General features: G+C 44.1%; 1 protein-coding gene across 1 annotated transcript; it reads right to left on the bottom strand.

The window, feature by feature from the left end:
* Positions 1-2721: 2721 nt before the first annotated feature.
* Positions 2722-5192, bottom strand: Adrb2 (adrenoceptor beta 2). The gene is made up of 2 exons (XM_021658684.2): positions 5044-5192; positions 2722-4723 (listed from the first exon to the last, which is right to left on the bottom strand). Exon 2 carries the CDS (start codon positions 4522-4524, stop codon positions 3277-3279), a length of 1248 nt encoding a protein of 415 aa, XP_021514359.1. The 5' UTR covers positions 4525-4723; positions 5044-5192; the 3' UTR covers positions 2722-3276.
* Between the last annotated feature and the right edge of the window lie 9841 nt (positions 5193-15033).

Raw genomic sequence — 15033 nt, 5'->3', positions numbered from 1 at the left:
ACCACAGAACACATTTCTCTCACACTGTGCCCAGCAGATGTGGTACAACTACCCCAGGACTCTTTCTGGTGCAGATAGATTTGGCAGCAGATCCACTATAGCAAACATTCTCGGCAGCATGTAAGGACAGCTCCGATTTACAGGCTCCTTTCCCCTCCTAGATTCCTTGCCTCAGTAATTATCTTGCAGGCAGGCCCACCCTGTCCTGCCACCATTCACACCTGTCAGCTTGCATCTCAGGATAAGGTTCTCATTTGACACACTCTGAGAACTTGCTGTCCAGGCAAAGAAAACTTTACCGTGATGAATCCAACACAAACGTTATGTAACTAGCATGTCAACAAACAGGAGACACAGAGGGACAAGGGAAAACAAAACCACATAAAAGGTGAAAAACATGGGATTGCAATAGGCTCACAGTGTTCTTGTTTTCCAAGCTTCTTAAAACTGATCAAAGTTCTTAAGCTTAAAGCATTCCTAAAGGGACTCAAATATTGCAAAAGTCTGTTTTAGCTCAGAATTGACGTTAACTTTCATAGCTGAAATTTTAATAAGGTGCATTAGGAATTCCTTTAGCCAAGGATATATATGCATAATAGTGACTTATTTATTAATAGTATCTTATCTACTTAACAGATAAGACAGGCAAGTTTTAAATATATATATATTAAATATATATATTTAATATATATATATATATATATATATATATATATATATATATATATATAAAACTCTGAGGAATTATAACTGAAGTTTGCCTGAAATTACTTGCTGGTCATAAAGAGTTAGAAGATCGTCCAACTTTGTTAATGCAACGAATAACCTAGTAGATTCCTTTTAATAAAACAAACGACTCTTGTTCTTGTTCCTTTTGTAGAGTATTTATTTAGTCCTTGATTTTTGTATTAAAGATTAAAAACAATCCAAAAACCTCCTCTGATTAGTGAAGTATCACACAGCCCCAGGGAAAGACTCTACAACTCAGATGAGGGCAGAGGTCAGTGGTAATGCTATCGAGAGAGCACAGGAGTTCCTGGCAGGCAGTTAGGCTCCTGGCTTACCCTTGCTCTGGGATCTTTGGTCACTTACCTTGGGCAGGTTGTTTCCTTGATCAGGCTTTCAGCTGTTCAGACTATGGACTCTTCCAAATCCAAGACTTTGTGAGGCTGTGGGGGTACGTGAAGGATATCTGGAGAAGCTTGCCGTATCTCCGGACATGAGGCCCAGAGCAGGAGTCGTCTGTGGTATGAGAACCTTGACCGAGACGTGAAAGCACAGAATAGGATACATAGCACTTTGCATAGGATGGGCTTAGCCTTTCTCTGAGAGGCCAAACTCACCAGAGGCCCCACCACTGAGCTTTTGAAAAGCAGAGAAGGTTGGTGTTGGAGACCGTGGACAGTAGGGAATGTAAAAGTGGAGTCAGCTTTCTGAGCGAAAGAAATGACATCGAACCTTGAAGGCTGACCCTTTCCAGCCCAGTTCTTGCCAAGGAGGACGATCCAATCCGTGAAACCTGGGCCAACCTCTGGCTCAGACACATAGGCAAAAATAGAAATGGGTTGCGAGAAGAAATGTGTTTACTTTTGTGATTTCCCTCTGTGCCTCTTAACAGTATTATAATCTCTCTGCAAACAGGCAGTAAGGGCCTGCGGGCCTCACTTCTTCTGATAAACCCTCCCAAATAACTCATGCATGAACCTAAAACCTTAACTTCTTGTGGTAACTACCTGGGCAGCTGGAACTCACGTTTAGAAGGCAGTGTGATGAAGAAGGAAAGAGTGGCTGAGGGACAGCCATAACTGAGTGAACTGGGAAAACCCCTCTCCCAGGTGTCAAAAATACAGCCTTTGTAGTAAATAATGCTATATAAACCAGTTGATTTAGATTCACAAAGTCTATGCCAGGCTTTCTGTTAAGGATTACTTTACCCTTAACAGGGGTAACAGGTCATGGCTGAGATTATTTTGGACTATAATTTGTAAACTTGAGGGGCGCTAGTGGAGTTTACTGGTTACAGGGCTGCTGATAGACATCGTATAATGCATGGGAATGCCAGGCATGCGACAGCCTGGTGGACACAGAGAATAATCAAGGAAGAATCAGGGAAGAGGAGGCAAGGGGCAGAAGGAAGGAGCCAGGAGAGGTTGAACCCCTGTTCAGGGCATGGAGCATTCCCAAGCTATGTTGTAAAGCTTTGCTCTCTATGACCAAGGCCTCTGATTTCCCTTGGAATTCCTAGATGCTTGAAGGGCTTTTACACAGAACATCTTCCTCATCCTGAATGCAGCAAGTCCTGCTGCAAGATAAAGGTCACTACTGTAAGAGATGGCAATGATGTACGTACACACAGGTTTTAAACAAGTAAGGCTGGAAGGGGGCGGCACGAGCACGTGGGACGAAAGATAGGACTGTAACTCTGTCTCTGTGAGTCAGGGTTTCCGAGGTGACATCACAGAATAGCAACTGTAGGGCACACTGGGTTATGCTGAGAACAGGCAGGACTGATTTGGGGCACAAGTGAAATCAGGAAAGACACAGGTTTGCATCTGGAGTTCCAGAGGCACCTGGAAAGGCCAGGCAACCAGTGCATGCCATTCTGGTCTCCTTACTATTCAGCCACCCAACAGTTACGACACATAGTTACCTGTGGTTTCCAATGGGAGAGACAAGGACACTCCAGAGTCAAGAGGTTTTGGAGAAACAGGTGCAATGAAGTCATGGTCAAACAATTTATTTACTGTAAACTTTAGACTTTGCTCAGGAAAACAACTGATGTTGTCCCTCCAATCCCTGCCTACAACACTCCATTTGAGCAAATAAACGGAGTGGGAGAGAGTCCATATTCACAGCAGAAAGGTCCAAGACACAGGATGTTCAAGTCCAAGGGTACAGGAAGGAAACTCTCTCCTTAAGATACAAATTTCCAGCAGCAATAAATGTTATCCTTAATACTTGACCAGTGAGGTAGATACAAGGAAACATCATCCAAACATACAGACCCAGTCCTCTAGGACCGACACACTTCAGACAGAAACTTTTTAAGTTCCGTGCAAAGAGGAACTGAACTGTACAAGAAACAAATAAAACATATAAGCACTCAAATACAGTTTCTCTCTTCATTTCGCAGCTTAAAAAAATAAAAAAAAAGGCAGAAGGATGAGCTCCTTCTGCAAATCTCTATACACTTTTATTTTAACGTTATTACACTCAAGTTAAATAGTCTGGTTAGTGTCCTGTCAGGGAGGGGTCTTATAAAGTAGAAAGCCTGCATTACAACTGTGAGTCATTTGTCCTACAGTTCCTCCCTGGGGAATCAATGCTAAGGCTAGGCACAGTACCTTGACAGTTCCCAAAGCCTTCCGTGCCTGGGGGGTCCTCACACAGCAGTTCACTTTCTTTCTCCTGCCCCAGCTGACATCCGCTGGCCTCCCCTGTATAGTCTGTTTTGCCATTGCTGTTGCTGGAGTAGCCATTCCCATAGGTCTTCGAAGAAGACCTGCGAAGGCACAGAAGCTCCTGAAAGGCAATCCTGAAATCCGGGCTCCGGCAGTAGATGAGAGGATTGAAAGCAGAATTGACATAGCCCAACCAGTTAAGGAGGATGTAAACTTCCTTAGGGATGAGGTTTTCCTTGATGGCATGCACAACATTGACAATGAAGAAGGGCAGCCAGCAGAGGGTGAATGTGCCCATGATGATGCCGAGGGTCTTGAGGGCCTTGTGTTCTTTCAAGCAGAACTTGGAGGACCTTCGGAGTCCATGCCCACTCCGCCCATCCTGCTCCACCTGGCTGAGGTTTTGGGCGTGGAATCTCCCCTCAGATTTGTCTATCTTCTGGAGCTGCCTTTTGGCCACTTGGAACACCCTGGAATAGACAAAGACCATGACCACCAGGGGCACGTAGAAAGACACAATGGAGGAAGCAATGGCATAGGCCTGGTTCGTGAAGAAGTCACAACAAGTCTCGTTGGTGTAGCAGGTGATGGCTTCCTTGTTGGTGGCACGGTACCAGTGCATCTGGATGGGCAAGAAGGAGGTAAGACCGGACACAATCCACACCATCAGGATGACCACTCGGGCCTTATTCTTGGTCAGCAGGCTCTGGTACTTGAAGGGCGCCGTGATAGCAATATAGCGATCCACTGCAATCACACACAGGGTCTCGATGCTGGCTGTGACGCACAACACATCAATGGAAGTCCAGAACTCACACCAGAAGTTGCCAAAATTCCACATATTCATAAGTATGTGACTGGCCCCAAATGGTACCACTGCTAGGCCCATAACTAGATCAGCACACGCCAAGGAGATTATGAAGTAGTTGGTGACGGTCTGTAGTCGCTCGAACCTGGCAATAGCCGTGATGACCAGCACGTTGCCAAACACTGTGGCCAGGACGATAACCGACATGACGATGGCCATGCCCACCACCCACGCTTCATCCCGTTCCTCGTGGTCTGGAGCACGGCTTCCGTTGGGTGCCAGCAAGAAGTCGCTGCCGTTCCCGGGTGGCCCCATGGCCGGCAGGCTGGCAGGTGAGCGCACCGGCTTTTGGTGCCAAGGCGCTCTCAGCGGGTGCACCTCCGACGGGGCGCAGCCGGCCGGGAGCGGACTCCTGGAAGCTTCATTCAGCGGCCGTAGGTGGCTGTGCTGGGGGCGCGTCCTGCACACTCAGCTCGTTGGGTAGTCGAGGCTGGCAGTGCCTGCTAGTTGCAGCCTGAAAGCAGGAGAAGCAGCCTCGCAGTGCGTCCTGCCCGTTATGTGCACTGGACTTTAGGGGAATTGCTCCGTGACGTGAAGCAACTTTGGGCCAATGGCGCGGTCGCTTGCCCGCAGGGGCGAGGCAGCAAGGGCCAACCCTCCCCGCCTAGCGCCTCCTCCTGGGGTTGGCCCGGGCGGGGCCCAGCTGCTCCCCGAGGCTAGGCCACCACTCCCTTCCAGCTACCCTAGCGGGGGGCGGGATGGGGAGGAGGGGAAGAGAGAAAAATCTGGGGCTGCTGTACGACCCGCCAATCAGGCGCTGTCTGGAGGTCCTACCTGTCCGTGCAGGTCACCTCTGCGGGATGAGGTCTCTGGATGCGGGCGGCACAGGGCGCATTTTCCTGGAGGAACAGAGACGGAGCAATCTCACCCACTCACACACACAGGAACAAACGCACCCAGCCGACCTGGACATGCTCAGACTTATGCCGAACCACAGCCACAGACACCGAGACACACCCGCTCCTTCTCACTCTGGAGACGACAGCTGTCTCCTGGTCCAACACAGAGAAGTGGCTATAAACAAACACAGGAACCCAGAAGTATGCAGAAAGAAACTGCACACGAGCGCTCCGGTGGAGATGTGGAGTGCGGACCACTTAGACACCCGTGTCAGCATCCAGGTCCCACCCTCCTCTGGCACTCATAAATGATACCCGCTTTCCCCATTCCCAGAGTCCAGTTATTTGGCAAGAGCACAGAAGGTGACTTCAACAGCTACCGACTTTTTCATCACACTTTTTTTTTTTTTGTCCTCTCTCCTTGAGAACTTGTACTTGCAGGCACCAAGGCAGTAACTTTACCCTTTTCATTTCATTAGGAATTGAAGTCTTTACACAATTGGGGAGAGTTGGGGAGGGGGTGTTATTTTTAATTCTTGGAGGCGTGGCATCATTTTCTCGTTATATGGTGGGGTATTAGAGGATGCATACCGCAATAATTTTCTTTTTAAGCGTTAAAAAATTAAACTGAATTCATTCGTTTGACATGCATGAGGGTTTTATCTCTACGTTTGTCTGTGCGACATCTTTGTGCCTATCGTGGAGGCCAAACCGGGAGAGAGCATCAGATTCCCTAGGACTGGATATACAGATAGTGACAGCACACAAGATGGGAATTGAACCCTGTTCCTTTGGAAGAGCAGCCAATGCTCTTAACCACTGAGTCGTCTCTCCAGTTTGGATAGTTTTCTTTTCAAACTCTTTCTTCAGTAACTTCCTTGTCACTATAAAAATATTATTTCATGTGTTTTCTGGATAATTTGTTAATCCTTTAGGCAGTGTCATGTGAACCTGCCACTGATGGACTATTTCTGCTTTTAGAAAAACACCGCAATTTCATATAATTCATTATATTAAAAACTTGTTCTCTAGAGACCATTTTAAAACTACAGAAAGTAAATGATAGTTGTTGCTTCCCATGAGGGAAAAAAAATCAGACCAAGACTAAGACTTCATGAAATGCTATCCTTTGCATATGACTTGACTGTTGGAGAAAAAAATTAATTTTCAGGGTTTGGTTTCACACGTATTATCTTTGACAAACTGTAAGTCTTTTTCACACTGAATAACAAAACATACTTTGTAGATTACATAATAACATAACAATGACTGACATTTAGGGAACATTCTGCTATGCGCCTTTTGTGCATTATTGCATTTAATCCTTCCCACAGTCCCAAGGGGGTATTTTTAGCTCAGTTCTCCAGTGGGGCTCAAAGAGGCAAATAGCTTGCCCATGGACACTGGTCAGGCAGTACTAGAAGCTGAATCTGAACCTAAATCTGTCTTACTATAAGATCCATTTTTTTTTCAACCTTTATAAGGAACTGTGTTATTCTATCTAGAGAACGGGAGGATCCAGAAACCTACAACTAGGATTAGAGCACCGATGTTCTAGGTTTACTTTGGAAATTTATCTTCATTTTCTTCAGTCAAACCACAAAGAAGGGATCAAATTCTCTTTGTATCTAAGGGGGTGTATGTGTAGGCATCTATGTGTGTGCGTGTGTCTTTGTGTGTCTGGGGAGCACAGGGAGAAAGAGAGACAGTGAGAGAGAGAGAGAGAGAGAGAGAGGAGTCACTTTCATTGGAATGAGTGAGAATAAAATGCTATAGAAACTATGAAAGTGCTGTTACATAGATAAATATCAGACAAATGTGAATTTGTCAGTGAACTTTATATAATTTACTTAGTTGTTTGGAACACAGTACTAGTTTCCTCTAATGGACAATTAAAAACACTTTATGAAAGATGTAGGTGCAGTGCTTACATCAGAAATAGGGCCTAGAAATGAAACCTGCACGGACCCTTAGACTTCCTTCAGTAGCACACACTGTTTCTGTTTCTGTTTTTTTTGTTTGTTTGTTTGTTTGTTTTTGACAAGTGCCTCAAAAATATTTCCCAGACACCCACAAGTATCAATGAAAGATCTGTTATGTTTACATAGTTTTCCAAAGACACACACCTTGTGTTTGTACTTTCCAAAGTTGGCCCTGGTGTGATGCATTTTAGGAAGAGGCTTTGTGTTACGCAACCACCTTCCTATAAATACACATCTACCCTGAATTGTGGAACTAAACCATTTAAAACCTACTTCCTGTCTGTAAGTGTGGGGTAAATAAGCACGTGGTTTAATCTTCTCCTTGCAACAAAAGCAAACGCAGTAACCCCTTCTTAGGACAGACACTGATCAATTTCTGTTTGCTATGCGCTTGGGTTGCCCCAAACCTTAGCTAGATAATCTAGGAAATACCTTTTTAAAACCTCACACATACTAAACCAAGAAGAGGAAATAACATTGGTCAAAAGGAGGTCCCCTGACACTTCCCAACAGTTTTGACCAATAGACATACTCTTTCCTCCTGTGGCAGGACTCTCAGAATGTTATCTTTTCTCTGACCTCCTTTTAGGAGTCTGAGTCTAGACACAATTAAAATAGGAAAGAGTTGTGCAGATTGCTTTGTTTACTTCCTTTTGTTTGAAAAAAAGAAAAAGGAGCCTGAAGTGAAGAAATGAGGAGTATCCTGTTCAAGGTGTTAGGAAAATTAAGAGGTCTGCCCTCCTGGCTGCACTTCTCTTCCCCACCCAGCAACTGTGATTTCATTTCGTAGTGAGTGAGTGAGTCTGCTATGGCTGCCTAGAGATCTTGAGACCTTACTGAGTTAAGTAATACAAGGCTGTGTTTATCTGACGTAAGAAAAAATAGAGCTCTTTTACGGTGATTGATAGTGTCTAATTACATATTTTGTCAATCCGTTAAGACACTGATTTGTCATTTCCTGCCTGCCAAACAGGACTAAAAACCACAGTTTGATTTATCTAATGAGTGTTTGAACAGGAGTAAAGCCTTGTGAAGCTAGAGAATGCCCTCACACCACTAGCTGGACAGCTAAGAAGTCTCCTGCCTGGGTCTTGGACCAGTTAAGAATTCTTCCATCTTCGTGATTCTTGGGCAGAGAAACATCTGTCTAATTCTTTTGTCTATCACGCCTACCTTTTAATAATATCTCTGGACAGAGTTATCTCACTATGCTTATGTTAAATGAGGTTAAATGCATGTGGAGAACTTATCATGCTACCTTCAAAAGGAGATGGTTATACCCATTGTCTTATTTTTTTTTGTATTAAAAGGTAGATATAGAATGCATATTTGTCTCATCATATGCACACGAAAGGACCATTTGAACATGATAATATGGAATTTATTTTTTATTTGAGTCCCGATGAGAGTAAACAAAACTCCATTCCCTTGAAAAAAAGGAACAAGAATTTCCGGGGAGAAGGCTGAACCTGGAAATTATTATGACAACTAGCATTTGAGCTGTCTAGTTGAACGGGGGTAATAATGGTTTGGGGTGAAGCATCCTAGCTCTTTACACAGTGTGTTCCTCAAAGTCTTGGGGAACCACAAAAAAAAAAAAGAAAAAAAAAGCCCGCAGGTTTCTTTTCATAGCGTATTGCTTCCATTGTCCAGAATTTGAACTAAAATCTGTCTTCTTTCTATTCATGCCCACTACTCTTAAGTATGCCCCCTTGAGGCCACTCGAAACAATCACCTCTCTCTTTTCTGAGGCTCTTCTTGAGCTTCTGACAGGATCCTTCTGATATCTCTTAAGTTGTCTCCTCTTGATATCTAGTGTTTCTGGATCTGGGATAGTCTATATCACTATGGCCAGTTTCTCTCCACAGTGCTTCACTTAGTTGATGATGCTAGCGTTGGTACCTGGACTATCCCAGAACAAGTCATCAGTCACTCTGCGATCACCTTGGCAACCATGAAGTAGAGCAGAGCAACCAGCAAAGCACTCCAAACAGGTGCTGATGCCAGATGAATTTAATTTCCTGCTATGCTTGGTTTTTATGAGAGACACGCTAATAAATCCTCTGCATCCCAGAGGCATTGGACAAAAGGAGACGGCATTAAATTAAAACAAGGGAGGGGGAGGAGGGAGGAGGGAGAAGGGAGGAGGGGGGGAGGAGGGAGGAGGGAGGAGGTAAGGAATAATTCAGTTGCCCATAAAAAGGACTCTTTGACCTGGAAAGAATTAATTATTCAAAGGGACTAAACATCCGCTGCTTTTCTTGACTAGGATTTTGCAAGAAAATTAAGCCCCACAGAAAATTATCTAAGTATTACTCCTGTTTCTCCTAAGCTGGTACAAAAGTATTCTCCTATGGACCTAAGAGGGACCAGACAGTGTGATAGATACCCAGTGCTCTGTGTGCAATTGTCTTGCTGAACAAGAGAGGGGTTTCTTGGAGTCTCTTTCAGTAGTGGGGATGAGGAATGAGTAATGCATATGCGATGAGTGTCTGGATGGGAGGAAAACCTTGGATGCATAGACAGGGCAGGAGCACTTTAGACCTAATTCCGGAAAAGGTTTGGATTCTTACTAACCTTAAAAAGCTCTTGGAGCCTCAATTGTGATATATGTAATGGGGAGCTTTCCATCAGGAATGCACCTGCTGTGGGAGGAAATGACTTGAGGGCCATTGAGGAGACAAGTTCCTGGCTGTGAAGAGCCACTGTGGACTTTGCAAGGAGAGCCTAGACTTCTGCAAAACAATTTGTTTACATCCCTACATTCATATTCTGCTTCTCACCACCCTGATTTCACTATTCTGAGTAGCAGGTATGTCATGATTTCCTAGATTACTGACTCACTTTAAAAAACTCAAATATACTGATATTTTTAAAAATTATATTCAGCCCTAACTGTGTGTAGAGAACTAGTATCACTTACTATAAATAGAAAGTAACCATGAGAACAAAACAATGTTAGTAAAATTTAGCTTGATTTTGCTGCTTGTCAAAGTTCTGAGCCTGAGACAGGCTCTCCAATGGAAAAGAAAGATCAAATGTTAGAGACACATCAGTGGCATTCTAGTACCTAATGGGAGTGTTTCCATGTATCCCAAAACACCAAATGGCAATTGAGAAGGGAATTACTCCTTGTCAGGTGAGAAGGGAGTCAGTCAGTCCTAAGTAGTGCACCGTCATTTGATAGACAGATGCTGAATAATTCACCATAATCTTTCAAAATCAAGAAACCAAAGGTATGTCAGTATGAGACTTGTGCTAATGGGATACAGGTGCTGTGAATGGGCCACTGTGCATGGACTTTGAGGCAGACAGGTATGCTTTTGGACAACATGATTTAGCATTCTGGGATTCATAATGTTCAAATGCAAGATGAAATATTTTTCTGTGGTTTTGGAGGCAAAGCATATATATAGCAGTAGGCTTGGGCAGGGAGGGAGAGAACCAAGCTACTTGCAGCAAAACAACCCAGCAAGTTACAACTGGGTTCAGCTGGAGGTAAAGGGATGGACCAAGGTTCTGGAAGGGCATTACCAATCAGGGTATGAGAAAAGGAGAAGCCTGGTGTGGATGAGAAAAGGAAGGGGTGAAGAATTCAGATGTGACCACATTGAATTTGAGGTATTGGTTAGACATTGAAATGGAAGATAAACATGTAGTGATTCGAAGATAAATAGATTTGGAGAGATGTGTGTGAGTGCTTCATTATGGTGGACATGTTCTGTGAATAACAATCCTCTCAGATTTTTTATACGGTTAAATGAAATACCACACTTAAGGAACTCAGCACAGTGTTTCCAAGAGAAATGTTTATTATCGTAGTCATCGTCACCATCATCATCATCATCATGAGTTTTCTGGGACAGATTCTATTTCAGGAAATCCTATTCATTTCCTTAAAAGCATTCCTTCAAATGACTAAATAAATTGGTTCAGCGGGGGAAGGATCCTTTCTACATACCAAATTACCTCTAGTGGACATGGGATAAGGTTTTGTATTAGACTGGCTAGCAGCTACATTCAAGGTGAGGACTTGTTCGCAAGTATTGAAAAAGGGAAGTCTTCATGAAGGAGAAGCAGCCAAGGGTGAAAAGACGCAACGAGCCAGGCAGAGTCTGATACTTGCAGCAGCATGCAAGCAACCCTGGAGCCAACTGCTTCCTCCAATTGTTAGTGGAAAAACCCTGAACCCGTTACTTAATCTCCCTGTGTCGCACTTTTCTTATCAATTAGTGGAGCCGTTGCTATCTCACAACCCCGTGGGTTGCTATGAGTATCAAACAAGTTAGTGCCTTCGATGTGGTCAGGATTAGCTTAGCAGATAATTTGTGCCACATTATTTACTGACACTAAACCTTGAGCACCTGTGGAAAGGCCCATTATTGACAGAGTTCAGAGAACATGTTACAGAGAAGAGAATGGGTCACGCAACTTGAACTGAAGAACTTCTCTTTGCAAACTGCATGGTTCTGTGACATAAGACAAGGAAACACAGGGCCTTGTGAGATCTGAAGAAAGAAACAAAGGGGTTGTGGTGATCAAGCCATATCTGTTGGAGAAGAGGTGGGAGGAAGCAGGGCTGGCTGATGTGGAAACCACAGGAGATGAAACTGATCTTAGGAGAGGACAGAGGAAGAAGGGAATCTTCAGGAAAGAAACACAGTGGTCTTTCTCTAAAACAGGATCTTCTGCTAGGGCACAGAAGGAAAAATAATTTCCTGGGTCGATGTATTAGTTACTTTTCTGCTGCTGAGGTAAAACACCATCACCAAAAGCCACTTATGTGACAAAAAGAATTCATTGTGGCTGGCCATTCCAGAGGTATAAGCGTCCATGTTGGCAGGGAGACACGGCAGCAAGCGGCTGGTATGGCAGGAGGAGCAGGAAGCTTAAGAGTTCACATCTCAACCATAAGGCTGAAACAGAGAGAATGGGCTCTCAAAGGCAGCCCCAGAGCTGTACTTCCTCCAGCAAGGCTGCACCCACGAAGCCTCCCCAAACACTACTACCCACTGGGAGTCAAGCGTTCAAATACTTGAGCCTATGGAGCACATTTTTCTTCATTCAAATCACAACAATCAAGGAGAGGTCAAGGTGTCTGAACTGTGTCTACTGACTGTGGGGCAGGGAACATGGAGAAACCAGTCTTGGCACTTCCTTGTACGATATGACTGTTCCTCACCCGGCCTCTGATTCTACATACAAAAAGTGATAAAATCAGACCAACAGTCTTTTTTTTTTTTCTTTTTTTCTTTATTTGTTTCATGGGCAAGATAGTGGAAGTTTAAAGACACAGGGTAGTCTGCCCCAGGTTGTATAGTAAGTCATAGAAGAAGGGCCTTTAGACTGGCTCTATTTGATTGCAAGCCTAAGTCCGAGTCACTGTCTAGGCCTCAGCCCCAATGGTATAGTTCAGACCAAGGTCACATAATCTGCCTGCTGTGGAGGGAGTGCCCTGTTGCCAGGGTCTCACAATTGAGCTTTGCAAGACTACCAGAGCTAAGAGGCATCAGTTTCTAATCAGTTTTAGGAACAAGGCCAAATAACCAAAGTTTCAAGTCAAGCATCCCATTCTTTAAAAGAGGCAAGGTGCTGGAGCTTGGAAGTTGTTGGTCATGAGCCTCTGGGCTTTGCTCATGCTCCTTCCCCTACTGTTTTCATTTACCTGATCTCCTTTTATGCAAATCTCCTCATAGGTCCCAACCCTTTAGAATGCACAGAGGCACATGTACTCACTCAGCTTTCTCCAAGACGACGGGCTTGGTAGATGTTAGATGCCTCATCTGCACGCTTTTCGTATTGTTCCACACACCGAACCCACAATAACACGACAATTCGCTTGTCATAGTACTTTACTTGTCATAATCACAACATCCCAATATAGGGTCAAGGCTACAGAAGACAAGGACTTCACCTGCAGGGGCATGCACGCCCCTCCCCCAGACCAAGACACTCTTAAAATACCATACAAGAGGCTGACCATTGTAAAGAAATGAACATGGAGGCAGGCTCGTCTGATAATAGCGGCAATTATTACATAAGCTTGACTCCCATATAATGTAGTAAATACCATGACACAGCTACAAACTTGATTTGATAGGTGGTTGAGGACCAGGTCGGTACCTCCTCTTCTCACACAGACTACTAGAAAGTAGACACAGGCAGACTCCCAAGAAGAGCAAGTTAGATAACAAGAGGACTCCAGCCAAGAGACTAATGGGATTTCTAAAACGAGAATGAACTGTGACGGCTGTGGGGAAAGTGATTTTGTAGAATTTATTAAAATGTACATATTCTCTCATCCAGAATCCCAGTGTTACAAAGTCCTCTCTCAAATGTGAGATGTGAAAGTTATTCTAATAAGTGGATATTCTCAAGTACTAATCTAAAGAGTAAATATCTAAACAAGTGAGAAGAGAACCGTATCCAGTATTGTGATATGCAGCCATTAAAACATGTACTAGAGTATGTGGGGAGCGACTCAGGAACTTGTCCTCACTGCATTATAAGGGACAAAATATTTGTCTGCTTTGTTAAATCCATCAGAACTTCCTCTACTAAGCCAGATCCTGTTGTAAACTCTCAGGGTCATTCTGCATATCCATAAGGATAAATATGAAAAAAAAAAACAAACAAAAAACAGTGTGTTCTAAAGGCTAAGAAAGAAATGTGAAAAAGAGGATTGCACTTTACAGAAGGCTGGTGTAGCTAGATATGTCAAGAAAGGTAAAAAGACATTATAAAAATGCTTGTCCAGGTGGTGGGAAGAGGACTCAGTCAGGAAAAGCACCGCTATGCAATTGAGGGCCTGCATACGAACTCCAGAACTCCAGCTGGAATGGGAAGCATCTGCATCCAAGTGCTGGGAAGGATCCCCGGAGCTCATTGTCATGCCTAGATGAACTGATGAGCTCCAGGTTCACTGAGAAACCCTATCCCCAAAATACAAGACGGAGGATAGCAGAGGAATGACTGGACAGAGACCCCTGGAATCTACACACATATTTAAGTATATCCTTGAATACACACACACACACACACACACACACACACACACACAGAGAGAGAGAGAGAGAGAGAGAGAGAGAGAGAGAGAGGAGTTTTTCATTCAACTGGTAGCTGTAGAGCTGGGTTTGAGAGCTGAGTGGGATTTTGGTGGTCAGGAAGGAAGGAAGGAAGGAAGAAAGGAAGGAACTAGAAACAGCTCAGATCAAGGGATAGAGTGGGAACCATTCATCTCTGCTTGGTAAACAGCAAATATTCCTGGAGGTGCTGGTGCCTGGTATGTGAGAAGGGACATAGAAACAGATGAGCCCCACTGTGCATTAAGAAAGTCCCCAGGTGCAGAGATGAGGTGGTTCAGGCCTTAATAAACCATGAAAGGAGGTGGCTCCAGCCATGGAAAGTGCAATCTGGAAGAATGAGGATGGCAAGCCAAGGGAAGCCATTCCTCACAGATGTGCTCAGGAGCCCTGTGCCAGAAGAGCAGATGAGAAAAGAAGCAGATTCAGCAAGGGTAGTGATTTGGTGCTGCTTAGAATAGCTAATAGTTTAGTTTTAAATAGTTTAAGTGGGGCTAGGGACTAGGAAAGGAGATGACTGGAGCAGGACAGACAAGGGCAAAATTCTTTGACTTGCACTGTAGTTTTCAACTGATTGGGTTGTGCTTTCACAGAGTTCTAGGACATACTATCAGGTGAAATAATCATGGCATTTTTACGATAGCATGACAGTAGGAAGGGGATTTGCAGATAATAGCAAAGAAGTAAAAGTAGAAATTGTTAGGGTGTTTATTGTTTGTTTGTTTTGTTTTAAGTAATCTGTTTAGCCTGGGATGAGGAAGGCTGCAAGACAAAACCAGGAAATGAAAATGGTGATGGCAAAGACTTGAATGAGGAACCTCTTAGAAGAGAGCTGGATCTGGCTGGAGCAGGTCTGGGGGC

This window comes from Meriones unguiculatus, chromosome 2, assembly GCF_030254825.1.
Source record: "Meriones unguiculatus strain TT.TT164.6M chromosome 2, Bangor_MerUng_6.1, whole genome shotgun sequence".
In the NCBI taxonomy this organism is placed as follows: Eukaryota; Metazoa; Chordata; class Mammalia; order Rodentia; family Muridae; genus Meriones; species Meriones unguiculatus.
The sequence above is the reverse complement of the archived record's forward strand: the minus strand, read 5'-3'. Positions and strand labels throughout refer to the sequence as shown.